At 44.6% G+C, this 16,655-nt stretch overlaps 1 protein-coding gene across 6 annotated transcripts in view; it reads left to right on the plus strand.

Moving 5' to 3' along the window:
- The window catches only part of arhgap24 (Rho GTPase activating protein 24), a 53,790-nt gene extending 37,561 nt beyond the window's left edge, over positions 1-16,229 (plus strand). For 5 of the 6 annotated variants that reach the window (XM_084686936.1, XM_084686937.1, XM_084686939.1 and 2 more), the window contains 7 exons: positions 7,007-7,129; positions 10,004-10,211; positions 11,673-11,805; positions 12,172-12,245; positions 12,351-12,472; positions 12,554-13,691; positions 14,112-16,229. In XM_084686936.1, coding sequence (XP_084543062.1) covers positions 7,007-7,129; positions 10,004-10,211; positions 11,673-11,805; positions 12,172-12,245; positions 12,351-12,472; positions 12,554-13,691; positions 14,112-14,352 — 2,039 coding nt within the window. In that variant the 3' untranslated portion in view covers positions 14,353-16,229. Of the gene's footprint in view, positions 1-3,554; positions 3,702-7,006; positions 7,130-10,003; positions 10,212-11,672; positions 11,806-12,171; positions 12,246-12,350; positions 12,473-12,553; positions 13,692-14,111 lie in introns of those variants that run through there. The other variant, XM_084686940.1, reaches the window with a different exon arrangement.
- Positions 16,230-16,655: the final 426 nt, after the last annotated feature.

Genomic DNA, 16,655 nt, shown 5'->3' on the forward strand with positions numbered 1-16,655 from the left:
AGGTTTTCAACAACAGCATGTTTGTTGCTTTGATTGGTGAATTTAGTCTGGACATTCATGTTTTAGCAAATTTGCTTGTCAACCAGTTTGTTTTCTGGTGGCTATCATAGCTATCAGTTTGTCTTGTCGAGTCATTTATTTGATTAGATTATCTTAGCTATAGGCACCATGAGTGTTCTATGTGAATGTACCCTTTAAATGTATAGTCCATGCTGCTTCTTTTTATTTCCCATGGTAAATAATCCATGAACCCCAGGCAGTTCCAATTCCTTTGTATGGGTAATAGGTATTTATGACGGACCACATCGTTAGACTAAATATTGTATCTCAACTTGTCCCAGCATGCATACTCAGGACTTTGCTTTGCACAGTGAGAGGGGACAGACACAACCTTATTTGGAATCTGTATTGGGTTTGTCAGTGAGAAAATTCTCGGTCATTCTTCGGTCTGTGTGAATCACAAGATGCTGTCATGACTGTGTTGTGCTTCAAAAGCATGAAACAATATGACATAGTTCTGTGTTTTATTCATCCAGACTAAACAATACCAAGCCAGACTGAATAGACAGGTTTCCTGTTTAAAACGTATGTTTCCTTATTAATGGCAAGCACGACTCTTAACGTTTGCAAAAAAATATATGTAAATATTTGTGATTCCGGTTGCTTCCCCAGCACTTTAAATATTTACCTTTTAATGATGAATTGTACTAACATGTACAAAGGCATTCATGGAGAATATGCATTTGGGTGTAGTGGCCTAGGACATTTGCAGCAAAGAGGTACAGGCTCTTTAGTCTATGACTATGATTCTATGTTGCTGAGAGCACATTCACCAACTGAAAAAAAGTGCTCAGTGTCTTGTCTTCGGTTAGATTCTGCAACAAAAGGGGGACAAGTCCCACCCCAAAATGTTTTTTTGACCATATTCCTCTAATAATCTCTACGTCCCGCTGAGATCATGTTCTCTGTACTTGGCTTTTCTCTGTTCATATGTTTTCAGTGCTTTTTAGTCTTGAAGTACAACTCTTGGTAAATCTGAAGAGTCGCCGGTGACCCATGATCCGAGTTAAACCGCTGTGCATTGTTTTCCTATGCAGAGAGAGGTGGCGTCAAACGGAACCGCTGTCCTTAGCGTAGCGCACCGCTCAAATTGTGTGTCAGTGTTGCGATCCAAGTCCGTGTATTTAAACTTTGACCTCAATTGCCGCTGCCCACTCAAAGTGCAACCAATGAGCTAACAGCTGTAGGCTATTTGATATAGCCAGAAGCGACATGCAATTGAGGAAAAAAGTGTATTTTAGAGTCCCCCGAACTGTAGCTATAATACAACGTTAGAAAGTGTGTCACCGTCGTCACGGCTGTCGCTTGCGGAGGGCTGGAGGCTGTGAAGCGTAGCCTAGACTGTCCTGGCGTCTCAGCCAGGTCAGCGACCGTCTCCGTAGTAACGTGTCAGTCCTGCAACGGAGCACATTTAACCGCATAGGCCTGTTGGCAACATCATCTGACAGTTTCGATTTATAGGGACATTTTGCAATTGGGCTTGAATGCAACTTTTAGAGTTTCTTAGTGACGTGTGTAGCTGTCAGCCTTTCTCAGCGTTTCGGCTCAGACTCCAGACCAATCACTAACGTGGAGAATGATTATCTATGTCAGGAGACAAAGATGTCTCACCTGAGACTCCCTGAAGTTCAGGAATGGAGCAAACAAGTCGCCATGAACAGGCATGGATGCAGACTTTCCAAGTCTCCCGGGAGGGGGGGGGGGGAGCACCTCCCGGAAATGAGTCTTAGCAGGTTGGGATGTCTGTGGATGTATTTATCTGGGTGGACTGAGACCCCTTCATTGAGGACCAAATAACTAAGGCTAAGAAGCCTAAAGTAAGCGTCGGTTTTGGTTGAGGCCTGTTTGCAATGATCAAAATGTATTGCCGTATACAAAGAACCAAGACATTCCACCAATGCTTTTATTAAATGAAGCATTCAAAAGATTTACAAAAAAATGTATTCTGGACAATAAAATAGTCCACCAATAAACAAAAAAGAAAATAGTGGATGTAAAGTGAATCAATAAACTTCCTTGTCATAGTAGTATAGTAAACTAGTAAAACCATTACTACAGTTTATAAGTTTAGGGCTCTCTATCCCATAGGGGTCTGGCATTAGAACAGTCCAAGAGGGACATGTTTGCAATTAACAAGGTTTTTCTGACAGTTGCTGTGAAGGTTTTTGTGTACAGGGGACAAACTGTACCCTGGCACACCTAACCTCCGAACCTTCCGAATAAATCAACTGGAGATTGTCTGGAGAAACATAACAAAACAGAGAGAGCATCAACAGGAAATAGCAACAGGAACTGTCTTGGTGTTACAGCTGTGGTATGCCGTATAATCCTGTTGCACGCTTGTTTCAAAGCTTCCGAGGTGTCGCCAGAAGTGGAAAGCCACTTTTGTGTCTGGGAGTAGTGTGAAAATGCTATAGGCTGTTTGATTTTAAATAAGGACAAAGCAGGCAGCAGACACCAGGGAATCATAACACGTTTGCATGACAATCAGCCCAGACAATGAATGCCTGGAGAAACTGTGGCACACAACATGATACCCTAGTTTCTAAGCCATGCAGATAAGGTGACTGTTTGGAATGTCAATATATTCTTGGTTAAGACCACAAATTCACTCAGACCCACTGTGACAAATGGATGTCCCTGGGGCATTGTTGAGGAAGCCATCTTGGATGTGTGTCTAAAGCGTGTCTCAGTCATTCCTCTCCTCTCTTACTCCGAATAAGATCATGACGCATGAACACTCACAGCACTTTTATACATACTTTAGCTAAGAAAGACAAATGAAGGCAAGCAAAGAGAGAACATTAGCTTTCATTCTTGCCAAATCAACATTTATTTAATAAGTTAGTCAATAGAGCATTCTCTTTTACAACAAAGACCTATTACAATGCTTGAGTAATGGGAAGTTCCCCTGTGAGAGAGGTCAGTGATTCAGCACATCCTGAGGAAGATCTGTAAGAAGGAACTACGTGTGGACAACAGGACATTCAAGGAATGCAGAGGATTCATGGACAAGCCATCAACCCCCTCTGACTAACACAGGCGTCAGTGTGTGTTTGTGTGTATGTGTGTGGAAAAAGAGAAATGGTGGTGGTGGTTGGAGGGTAAAGCAGACAGATCAGATTATATTACATCTGGATAGAGATTTTAAATACATTGTTAACTTGTCATCACCAATCGATTTTCTTAAATAAAAAATAAAAATGAAAATCAGCAATCAGCCTACTTGGTGCAGTAAATCTCTCTTTCTCTCTCATTCTCTCTTTCATTCTCTCTTTCATTCTCTCTCTCTCTCTCTCTCTCTCTCTCTCTCTCTCTCTCTCTCTCTCTCTCTCTCTCACTCTCTCTCTCTCTCTCTCTCTCTCACTCTCTCTCTCTCTCTCTCTCACACACACACACACTTGTCATCTCATTCCACGCTCTCATTGCTTTCCACTAGTAAAGAGTAAAAAAGCTGCGCGGAGAGGGGAGGGGAAGGGTTGAAACGGTTGGACCCCATTGTCCGTCAGCCGGTGCGCTGTGAGCCACGTTCCGCCGAGGACCTTTTCGATGTGTTGAAATCAAAGCTGGACCACCAAATACTTACGAGGCGTATGGCGAATCGTTTCATGTGACAGATATCTAAAGCTGCATATCAACGGGTCAGTGGTGCTTTCATTTCTTTCTCGGAGACACTTTCAAGACACTTTTGAAATGGTGTAAGATATTTACCGCAACGCTGTTGCGCTTTATTCACTGTACCCAGAAGCAGTGGCCGTTCTACAGGGATTACGCTTCATTCGGTGTGTTGTCTGCTTCGAAGCGAAATGTGTAGTTCGGCAGACAGCGAAGGCGTGCATGGGGATTAGATTAGAATAGAGTTTTCCGCTAAGAATGACCAGCAATTTGAGAGTGAAATATGAGAGCAGAATTTGTAGATGATGCACTGCTGTAAACGTACATAGCTGGTTACAGAAATGAAAGACGTATCCTTTCATCACCCATGAGGAACATAAATCATAGTCACACCCGTTGCTCTCTGGTATCTTATTACTTTCTCAGCAACATTGCAATTGGCAAAGTGATCAATTCTGTCCTGTCCATGTGGGGCGTAATTCATGGTAAGCTTCTCCGTATTCAATATAATACCTGGAAGTTGGTGGCCAATTCCGGATTTTGTGATTTCAAGCAGGATACATGAGACTGTGGGAAAAGCTCCAATATGGACACATGATATGTAAACATACTGTATCAAGGGATGAGTGATGCCCTTTAAAGGTAGGAAGAGAATACACAGATTTTAGGAACCAAAGTGATGTCTGGACAGCAGTTGGGGTAGAGAGTAAGGGAAAGAGATAGAGGTGAGGAAAAACAGAAGCTCTACAATGCAGGGGATTATTAGCTGCACTCATTAAAAGGTAAACAGTCATCACCTCCTCTGAACAGCTACAGCCACAGTCGCAGCTCACTCATTACAGGTGTACTGGTCTCTCTGAGGAATGTGACTAATCTGACAAATGTATCTCCTGCTGACTGTCTGCTCTGTGATGTAGAATGTTGTAAATCATTGTTGACTAGTTCAGTAATCTCATTTTCTATTGATAAGATGTGCAAATATGTTTTTTTCATGACAAGCAATTGATACATACTTGCATTGAAGCTGTAATATGGAAGAATCAGATCTTAGTAAAAGGGGTACATACAGGGAGGGGCGAAGTGGGGCTTGTTGCGGTTACACCGTCCAGACTCTTGGTCCTGATCCTTCAGTTCCAGGAGTAACCTCTCCCCTCCTGCCCCCCCAAACATCCCAGCCAATCAGAGAAGGGTTTAAAATGGTCTCCTGTTGACAAATATAGACCCTGACTGAAACTATGTCAGTGTGTGATATGCTCTTCTAAGTTCTTACTGTTTTGTTAAGAACCACTACCTGCATGGTTTAAAGAGTGAAACAAGTAACGCTACTGGTAATGCGTGACCCTAACATTGACCAGGAGGCTGGAGTTCGTGTACTCTAGATGTTTTTTGGGGGGAGTGTTTAAAACCCATAAACCATTCGAATAAGCAATTGTGAAGTGGACTCTGCCCTCCACCTACAGACTCTCTCTGCTTATTTTTTTCACAGATTAATGTTCGATTATTAGTGGAATGTTTCATAATCTTTTTAGCTGTAATCCTTAAATAATGCTTACCCATACAGATCTAGGCTAAAGGATTGTACCCTAGATCCAAAAGGTTGATTGTGATGTTTTAAGTTTGCTGCATTCATCCGTGTCAAACAGCAACATCTGCCGTTGCTCTAACAAGATCTCTTCTTGAATGATGCATCTGAAATCACACCCGTTCCATTTTATAAACAGCAGGTTTCAACCTGTCGTTAGATTCAGGCTAACTTCAAGGGTGATTGTGAGAGCTACTGTCGCTTCCAGCGCTTTCTTGGGAGGTCCTACCTTTCATTAACTGCAATTCAGCATTGTAAATTCTTGCTGATCTTTGACCAATCTGCTTGTCCATGTTTACTAATAAATCAAGCAGCAGGAGGAGTATATATACTAACTGCAGTCTTCATCTGTCTTGTGTTTACCCTTAACACTCTACGTGTGTGTGGGGGTGTTTGTGTGGGGGTGGGAGGGGGGTAGGTGTGTGTGTGTCTGTGACAAGGCTTCAGCAGATGGCCTAATAACACACACAGTCCCAGCTAGCACCAGCCCCCTACAGGGTTACTCTTTGAGCCCCTTTAACCCTACTTTAACAGGTTTAACAGTGCAGTTTGCATACATGAATGGAAAGTCAGTGACAGTTGACAGTAGCCATATGCCATTATTGTGACTAAAACATCTGTTGTCTCTGTATTTCTTCCTAAACTCACCTTTAAATAGCTCACAGGCTGATGTGCCACTGAGAATAAATCAATGGGTATTCCAAAGTGTTATTCCCCAAAGATAGAGGAAAGTCGGTAAGACAATGGATCATTTAGGCCGTCAAGTGGCTGAGCGGTTAGGGAATCGGGCTAGTAATCAGGAGGTTGCCAGTTCGACTCCCGGCCGTGCCAAATGACGTTGTGTCCTTGGGCAAGGCACTTCACCCTACTTGCCTCAAGGGGGAATGTCCCTGTACTGTAAGTCGCTCTGGATAAGAGCGTCTGCTAAATGACTAAATGTAAATTTAGTCTCTGTCCAGTCTACACACAATATAATCCATCCACATGTCAAGGAAGATGCCACAATCTGTGTCTTATCCATCATGGATCTGTGAGGTGAGACATGTATCTGAGTCTAATAAGAGCTATACACAAGTGTAGGAAATTAATTTGAAAACTTCAGATCAATTAACTATCTTAACCCCCCAAATCCTTCTCCCCAACCTCCACCCAGACCACCAATGTTCAGATCTCCAAAGTCTGAGTGAACCAAAAAACCCATGGAAATGTCTTTGTGGGCCAGTATCCCATCCTGGGTCTCTGTGTTTGGATATGGCCTGTCCAATTGAAGTGTGTTTAGGATGGAAATCAAACTGCCTTACTTGAGAGGTGTGTGTGTGTATCATGTCCTGTGTGTTCCCACCTTCATCCATCCCACTAAAGGGTCTGTCATTACCACTGTGTCTTACCCTCTAATCAGAATACATGACTACAAACCAACAATTGCCTTCACTGAACACAACACTTGTAGTGAAAAGCTTTTCGCTTAAACAGCCAAATTAAACGTCTTTTTGTTTCTGAAAATGGTTCAGTGGTTAAAACTGGTGTCAGAGGAAGAGTGATGATTAGAAGCTGGTAGTTTGCATTTCCAGGGTGCTTAAAAGTCTACCTGTTGGCAATTCGCTTCATTTTTGCCTTTACCTTTTTTTCAAGACAAAGTTAAGATAAAAGGTTTGCATCAAATTGTCTGCTGCTAGATTAATTAAATATAATGTACATCACATGTTTTTCTCATGGGTTTCTTTCTCCTGTGTTGTATTTTTTCTCCAGGGGGAGACAGGGAGCGGATGACAGCCAACCATGAGACCTACCTTCTTATGGCCAACACCCAGAATGACATGGAGGATTGGGTGAAGACCATTCGCAGAGTAATATGGGCACCCTTTGGTGGAGGTTAGTACACAAACACACATGCAGCCAGACTCTGTACCCGGGAATCATTTCATACACAGGCCGTTTCATTTTTTGTGAGCTAACTGTTTCTTTACCTATGAATGTTTCAGTTCAGTAAGTTGTCTCTGACTTTACACATATGTGAGTTTGTCACATAAGTGTTGGCTTTCACTACTGGCTACCTATGACAGGCTGAAGTGCCTGTTTGATTGCAATGGCCCTGTATTTAGAGATAGCATGGCAGTGGAGAGTAGAGTGCAGGGCAATCAGAGAGGGTTCCTGGTGCTGCTGTGACTAGATAGAGCTACTATGCCCGCTGTTTTCTGTGCAGCCTAGTTTGATGCTGATTGCAGTTGACTGCTCTTCAAAAGCGCGAGTCATTTGTCTTCGATGCCACAGAGAGCTGTGTCACTCCTTGCCGGAGCCCACTGCCTCATGCATGAACACGCACACACATGCATACGCAGGCACACTTGCATATATGCACACACACACACACTCACTCTAGTGCAAGAAACTCGTAGCCTATTGGCTGGTTTATACCCCCGAGGTGTGATTAAAGTCCAAGAGTCCTGCTGGTTGGGTGCAGGCAGGGAGATCTCTAAGTCCCTCTGTGATTGGACTAGAATAGCAGCAGAGCTGTGCTTCTGTTGTGCTGTCCCCCATGGCTTTGCTGTCATGTTTCTCTGAGCGCTCACTGGGTTGTTGAATTAACCAACAACTCTCTCCTTTCTGCCCAATGAAGCTCTGGGCTTCCCTCTCTCCTTAGGCCACATACTCAAGAAATGTTACTCGTTATCATTTGCAGAGTTAGGTAGAAGCTACCAGCCATCCTAGGAACTATGTAGTTGCGTATGAGGGTTCGCAAGGTCATGTTCATGGTCTGTTGTGAATTCAGGAAGCCAGCTGTACTCCACATTCTGACACAGAGATGATGTGTGGTCATCCATATACTAAAATATCAGGTTTCTTTGGTGTGGATGATGGCGCATACTGAATTCTGGTCAGATCTTTGTGTGCAAATAATGTCATACAGGTGTGTTACCCAGCTCACCTTCCACCTACCACCCAGGGTGATTCCCAGCCAGACCCTCCCACAGACTGCTCTCTGTCTCAGGGAGATGGAGTTCGGTAATGGCTTTCTGACCATTACCGTGCCAACCCCAGGGTCAAAGGTCAGATGTCAGAGGTTGTCAGATACCACGTCACCAGCCTCAAAGAAGGGTTGTGTTACCGTGATGTTAGTCAGGAGCCATGGTGCTCTTAGCACCTAGGTATCTCTTCTCTGTCAGTTGAGCCAAGGCATTCGTGTGTGGGCCGGCTGAAATCTTATATGTTACTAGATCTTTTATTTTCTTATGGCTCACTAGGTTTTTGTTCTGTGACAAGGAACACATCCGTATTTCTGCTGAAATGTTAGTTTGAAGCTAATTCATTCAATAAAAACAAATTCATAAGCTTAATGATGCCTTGTCCTTTGCACAACCGTTTTGCTTTGCGATGTGGCAGAGATGATAGAAGGACGGAGACAAAGCCAGACCTTTGGGACAGAGCTACCGTGCCTCTGTGCATGTCACTTCCTTCTGATGGCCACCCTGTCAGAACTGCAGTCCAAGCTCCTCTAATAACCCTGAGTCCACAGACTGCTGGAGCGCTGGCTCTTCAGAGTGTGTGCCTCCGGCTCAATGACGTCCCATTATTAACAGAAGTGTCTGCAGGAACATGTGTTGTGTCAGCTTTAAGAGAGGTGAGTGGGTCTGGAAATGCCACCACTCATTACATTACAGACGCTTAAAGGCAGCAAGTGTTTCATGAGGACAAGGTATTGTAAGTTTAGTCCCAGAGTGGTTCAACTACATTATTTTTGCCATGTCTATTTTTTTTTTCAATGGCTGTTTAGGCTTCATAATCTAAGAAGATTCTGAAGATCTTTCTTTGTATGAATGAAGTAAAGACAGTTTCTCTTGACCCCATGGCAGTTTTTCTTGTACATGGACGCAGTACCCAACGTGTGTTTGTGTGTGTGCTTAGGCTCTATCAATGTCTGGAGACCGGAAAACTATGTAGATGTAAAGCTTTCAGGAAGGCCAGCCTTAATCCCTTCTTGTACGCCATCCACATGAGACCCCTTCAAATGTGAATCAGCCTTTTTCTACTGGGACTGACCCAGACAAAAGGCAAGAGGAGACTGGCAGGAAGTTAGAGATGGATGAATCGGTGTGTTGGTGGGAGCTTAGTGGGTGTACGTATTCTCTGCTCCAGTGGGTGAGTTGGCTGACTGACCACAGGCTCCAAAAAAAACTACAACCAAGAAACTATTTTAATGAATCAGATGATTTGAACCTCTCAATTCACTTTGATGTCCTTTCCAGGTTAATTTCACTGTAGCAGTCTTCCTATTTATTTGGTGTGACCTGCAGCTCTATAGGTTGGTTTGTTGGTCAGTCCACAAAAGTGGCCATTGGTGGCCACAGTTTGCATTCTGTGTGTTTGAAGGTGTGTGTTTGTGTTCATGCCAATTGGCAAAAGGCAGTGTGGAAGTGGACTATATCAAAGTTGCATGTTTAAAGATGTCTGCTTCCACAAGAGCATTATAGCAATTTTCCAATGTGTCAAGGTCAGCAAAACATATTGATGTGATTTTGCTTCCTTTAATGTGTGATATTTCAAAGCGCTAAACGAATTAAATATGTTTTGTCTGCAAATTAGCAGTATGTATGTAATCATGGTCATAACTGAACCTCAGGCACTTGGTGAGAAAAGCCGATAAAGCCAACAAAACAGAACCAATTAGGTCTGCTATACTAATGTTCTAATGCCGAGGGCTGTTCTAATGTTGTTGCCTGTTTTAATGTTGATTCCTATGCTACGCAGGGATCTTTGGCCAGAAGCTGGAGGAGACGGTACGCTACGAGAGGCGTTTTGGGAACAAGCAGGCCCCTATGCTGGTGGAGCAGTGTGTGGACTTCATTCGCCTGTGGGGGCTAAGAGAGGAGGGCCTCTTCAGGTTGCCTGGCCAGGCTAACCTAGTCAAAGAGTTACAGGATGCCTTCGACTGCGGGGAGAAGCCCTCCTTTGACTGGTAAGACTGTTAGAGACTTTTATTGTTGAAATTAATGCTCATTCAATGACCAGGCCAATTCGACAGAAGACGATTGACAAGTTGTTCTGGAAAATTCCACATACTGAAGTTGATTGAATTGGGCTCAAGCTGTTGGGGAGGTGATTTTTCATGTTAAAAATCTCATTCGTATTTATCCAAATCAAATGTTCTGTCCTGATTGTATTTGCTCATTTCTGTCTGAGGCCAGTCAGGGTGTTACATATTTCTTTCCCACACTAATTCCTTGATTTGACTGGAAAATAAATGTAGGTATGAGAGTGGGGAGCTGAGAGCTTAGCTCCAAAAACCCCAACTGTCACTCCTCTCACTGTATCAACATCTGACAGCCCACGCAGGCACACACTGCTGACCTGGAAACAGTGTTCATATGCTTGTCACTCTAACTCGTAGGCCCTTAACTCTTTAAGATGTGGTTTAGGCTGTCAAATCAAACATTTCTTTTTCTCCTATTGGTGTTGTCAACTTAATCCTTTCCTTAGCCTCGGACAGGATTCATACGGCATGTTATATGTAAGCTACATTTACTAACCTACATTTCTGTGCCATCCCACTGAGTAACTTGAGGAGCAGCTTACTTTTCCAAAAAGTCCCTCACTCAACTTTTTGAAAAACGTCAGCTCAATTTAGCCGACTAATCTACATGCTGGCGTGCAACTGTAGCTTCCGTAAAAAAAGAAAAATGCACATGCAAAGCATAGCATTGTATTCAGTGTCATCCAACTCATGCCAATCATTGACAGTGCTACAGCGGAACGCTCTACCCATATTCCACATTCCCGTCGCAGGAAAGCGGAGAAGGTTAGCCTAGCTACATGGAGGCGCTAATTGGCCATGTTTAAGTTTAGCCTGTTCTCACACTGGAGGTGAAGCTACTGATAATTTATGCTGCTGCTGTGTGTTAAACCTGTCAGAGAGGAAAGGTGAAGGCAGCTTCAAGCCTTCCTTCAGAGACACACTAGGGAGCAGGGGCGGGTGTGGTTTAGAGCTCTGTGCTGTAACATGTCATAACTCAGCTCAACCCTTACCTTACCCTGAGCCCTCCCCCCACTCCCCCACGCTCTCCGACCCTCATAAACAATATCTGTTTAGGATCTAATCTGTGGGGTCCATCCTCCAGGGCCGTGACAGGACGAGTTGTAAATCAAATACACGGGACGCCGTTTCCTCTACCCACTGATTTAAGATCAACTGATGTTTTGTTTCTGATGGCCCAAATGAATGGAGGAGGTCTCCTCTTCCCCTCATCCCTTATGCATCCCCCGCTCCCCCAACTCTCTTCTGCTAAGTTCCGTGTCACGACATCTCATCTCACTCTTTCCACTGATTTGATTAGTTTGGCCTATTTCTCTCTCTTCCTCTTACCGCCCTCCCCTCTCTGCCGATACAGTACAGTATCTTTGTCTCTCTTTCTCTCCGCAGTAATACAGACGTCCACACAGTTGCATCTCTCCTGAAGCTGTACCTTCGAGAGTTACCAGAGCCTGTCATCCCCTTCTCTAAGTATGATGAGGTCCTGGCCTGCACCAAGATCCTCAACAAGGAGGAGGAAATGGTGAGGGGGGCGACCTCCTGAATGTACCCCCGTTTAAAGCTTTTGGTTTTTGGTTCACCGTGTGGTTCACTCTGGAGCCCTATTAAGCAAGAAAATTAAATAAAATACCTTCATGGATTAATACAAACAACATGACTCTTTGTTCCGAACTGCAAGCATTTTTTAAATTTAAAGGTTAATTGGGCTGTTGTGAATTTAAATGCCATTTGAATTCTGTTGGAAGGTGGAACTAACAGCTTGTGCATTACTGTAATTTGAATGTTATTATATCCACCTTGATGTCAGTTTATTTTCCACCACATTAGACCATAGCATGCCCATTACTTATTTCCTCTGTGTATGACACTGTGGTGTGTATTCTTTCAGGGAATGAAAGAACTAAAAGGCCATGTGGAAAGCCTACCTCCAGTTAACTACAATTTACTCAAGTACATATGCAGGTACAGTACAGTCCTGTATACAGGCTTACCTGTAACCCTCATAGATTATTGTTTGACAGTACATCTCTCATTGGCATGACTCAAGAGTTTTGTTGTGCTTCCTAGGTTTCTAGATGAAGTGCAGTCCTATTCCGCTGTGAATAAAATGAGTGTCCAAAACCTGGCCACAGTCTTTGGTCCAAATATCTTGAGGCCAAAGCTGGAGGAGCCTATGGCGATGATGGAAGGTCGGCATTTCTCTTATTGAACTCTTGTCTGTGCTTTTTATGTCCTAAGACAGTGTTCTGAGTGTGTTCTGGTGTTGTCAGGTACCGTCTTGGTCCAGCAGCTGATGGCTGTTCTGATTGGTCGCCATGACGTGCTGTTTCCGAAAGGTGACGACAGCCCCACAGCACTGGAGTTGTGCAACAACAACAACAATGACCTCCTGTCACCTCGGCGCCTCGGCGCCACGACGACAGGCCAGAACCAGAACGCAGAGAACAACAACACGCCGGCTGTGAGGCAGTGTGTTTGGGAGGCCCCCGAGTCGCCGCACCGCCAACAAGTTGACAACGGCTCGTCACGCCCCTCCAGCCCACGTAACGGCTTCATGGGCATCACTGGCCGCTTCGAGCAGACCCGCAGCCCACCACTGATGGTGAAAAAGAACCCGGCCTTCAGCAAGGGCAGCGGCATCGTCACCAATGGCTCTTTCAGCTCCTCTTCCTCGTCGGATATCACACAGGAGAAGAGCCAGACTGTGCCAGCAGGGGGCGCCCTACAGGTCCGCCGCACCGGCACTCTGAAGGGCTCGGGCACCAAGATGGGCACCAGCGGAGTTCCAAATGGAGGGGGGGCTGGCGGAGTTCGCATGGGTGTGTCCAGCACAGATGTGGTTAATGGGACTGTGAACGGACGTAATGGGCTATGGGTGCCCAATGGGTACGTTACACTACGGGACAGCAAGTCCCGGGACTGCCCAGCAGCGGAGCAGACGAGCCAGAACCGCCTGTCGACATACGACAATGTCCAGAACCAGCAACAGCAGAACCAGCAGCAGTACCAGCCTTGTCTAGTCAGCAGTAGCGAGGACAAGCAGAGTGTCGACAGTGCCACCTGGTCTACGTCCTCCTGTGAGATTTCTCTTCCCGACAACTCCACCTCCTGCCGTTCCTCCACCACCACCTGTCCAGAGCAGGACTTTTACGGGTGCCACTATGAGGACCCCCTGCTCCTGGACGGGGCCTCCCAGGATGAGGCCCCCCAGCCAGGGGGAGGGGACAGGGAGCACCAGAACGAGAACGGAGGAGGGCGGGGAAGCCGCGCCACCAGCAGCAGTGACAACAGCGACACGTTTCCTGTGAGCAACGGAGCAGGAAGTCACAGTGCCCTGCACAGCTTGGTGGCCAGCCTCAAACAAGAGATGCAGAAACAGAAGTTGGAGTATGAAGCAAGGATCAAAAGGTACTGTACCTCAAACTACAGCTTGTACTTTACGAATGCATGCTCAGTTTCTGTGGCAATCAAATGGGAAGGGAATGTGAGTCGTGAGTTGTCTGGGTTCTAGTGATGTCATTGCAAGTGTCAAGCATGAAACAAACAACCACTGTCTTTTAATGGTTCAAAATAATATGAAATATTTGATATCTGATATCACCCTGCAACAGAAAACTTAAGTTTTCAGAAGACCTCAGAGGAGAATGTTGTTGTTCTTTCCCTCTTCTCCCAGAGTCTAGTGCACCATACTCACAACACACCACACATTTACCTATATGCAAATCCAACATGTTAACACCAAAGGCTTACACATTTAACCAGTCAGCCAGTGTAGTCCCACCTTTTATTCTGGTTTCCATTGTCATTTTCCAATGTGTCGTTTTCCAGCTTGGAACAACGTAACCTGGAGCTGGAGACGGAGATGGTGGGTCTGCACGAGGAGCTGGGCCAGGAGAGGAAGAAGTACACCATGGTGGAGATCAAGCTGCGCAATGCAGAGCGGGCCAAGGATGACGCCGAGCGCAGGAACCAGATGCTGCAGAAGGAGATGGAGCAGTTTTTTTCCACCTTTGGGGACCTCACCACCGACCCGCGACCAGACCGTGCCAACACGATCTGGATTCAGTGACGTGCTGAGGGGCTTCACCTTCTCAGTACGGGGTGTGAGAAAATGCCCAAGAGGCCACACAGAGGAGATGAGGGTCAAGTGAGAGCTCGAGAAAGAAGCCAGCAGGGTGGAACTTTGGGCAGTCGGTGTGTGTGCTGCTTTGCGGGAAAGCCGCAGGACATTGAACCATGCAGACTGTGAAGGTGACTCTTTCCATACAGAGGGCAACATTTTGCTCCCACTCTTGTGTAATGCCGCTATCAAAAATATAACACTCCGAGCATTTTATATTTTTCATGGCACCTAAGTTGCGTTTGCGTAGCTTCCGCAAATGGGCCAGGGAGTACATGTCCAAAGTTTAGAGTAGTGGGAGGTGTCATGAGGAAGAGCGGTGCATTGGAGAGGTGTTGCCTCTCCTTCCAAATGGCCTCTTCATCAGCTTACACAACGTATTTTCTTTCCATAACCATAATTCAAATAAAGGCCATCAATCAGTCAACCAAGCACATTAATTTATAGAGCAATATACATCTCTGAAAATCGCAAGTATTTCCATTGCGTACATGTTTATGTGGTTTGCACCTGGAGAGGTTGAGGCAGGATAGAGTAGGCAGGATGTCAAAACAATAATAAAATCATCTTAAAATAACCACGGCTAAGGCAGAGGAGATTATGGTACCATAGGACGGGAGGGCTTTGGGACACAGCCAGGGTTCGAATTACGGGGGGGCTTGGGGGGGTTTGACCCACCTAATTAAGACTCGGACCCCCCCCAAAAAATAGGTCAAAACAACAGGTTGGGGGGTCGATACACGCCCTGGAGCAGAAGTTGACCCCCACCCCCCCCGATTGTCATTGTATAATTTGCACTCTGGAAATGGCTAACATATGACGTTAATGTTCGTTTGATTTGAAGTGTATTTATTATTCAGGCGTGTCAATTAAATAAAGCCTCTTACGTTATCAAACGTTGCTACGTATTACGTAGCAAAAGTTTTACGATAGGGCGTTAGCTGGTACCGCGTAACCTTTTCTGGTTTTTACGCGCCCATGGACTACTCGACTTATGTAAAAATGTTCTAGAGAGAAAGTATAAAGCTGGAAGATATTTCCTGCAGGGACACAAGCTCAGAACCTCATCAGCTACCAGCCATAAACTACTAAGACACTTCATAGAAACATCATATTCCCTCTAATGACCCAGCCCAATTTGATCTACCATTACAATTAGCCTACATGTTTGGTATCATGGACCTGTGTCTGAATATAGAGGGAAACAATGCTGAAAAACAAGAGCATCTATCTGTACCGTATGCTTGTGTGTGTGTGTGTGTGTGTGTGTATGTATGGGAAAAAGCATGCCTGAATAGTAATATTTTAAGCAGAACTATCCATGTGTGACATTTTTATATCAAGGCTTTTCCCTGCACTTATGTTTCGTTTTCCTGCAACGTGGTACGAGTTGTTTGTTTCATTTGTTTTCTTGTGTGCATTTAAATGGTATACAGGCTATGCTTCTGTGCCATCACACTTGGCCCATGACCAAAACGGAGAGACACAACATGTAAGTATTTTATAGAACATGGTAGACACTGCTTTTATGTCTGTACATTATATTTTTCAGACAGGAATTGTCTGTAATAATGAAGAATGTTTTGTAAATATAGTAAAGACTTTGGACATAAGTCGTCATTCAACTTGGGTTAAGTCATCTTCAACTGATATGTATCATTCATTGAAACGTGTTTGATTGTGATGATAACACAACAAAATATCCACCTGAAATGATCTTGTGAAGTTTTGACGATTTTGTGAGTTTATGGCAATTGTCGTTCTTATGTACTGTATGTGTGTAGATAGGCACTGTATCTGGTAATATATAAAATGTCATAGAAATATACTGTTTCCACCCTTGTGTAAATTGCTATGTATTTCAGACAATACCACCCCTTGGTATGAACACCTACTGTTGATAACACATGGGAAGTGCAACTCAATTGTGAATGTGTAGCATAACTCTGAAGCAGAGGATGTAGCTGGTTGTACAACTTCCGGACCATAAGTTAGGTTGGCTTAGAACAGTAGAAATCTTTACATAAAATGTGTCAGTTGCGCAGGAACAGGAACATTTGAATTTCGATGGAAATACCTGTCTTCATGTGTGTAGGAAGCAGCTGTATTGGGACTTGTGGATGGACATTGTGTCTCTGTCACAGGCTGTCAGTGACGAGGGCCTTCTGGTGTTGCTGCTGGTTGAGAGGACCCCATTAGGCAGCCCCTAAGGACTGCCTGTCACAAATCTCACACAGGACGTCTGGAATGTA

The sequence above is a fragment of the Hypomesus nipponensis genome, chromosome 22, assembly GCF_054491055.1.
Source record: "Hypomesus nipponensis isolate SF chromosome 22, ASM5449105v1, whole genome shotgun sequence".
Classification (NCBI taxonomy): domain Eukaryota; kingdom Metazoa; phylum Chordata; class Actinopteri; order Osmeriformes; family Osmeridae; genus Hypomesus; species Hypomesus nipponensis.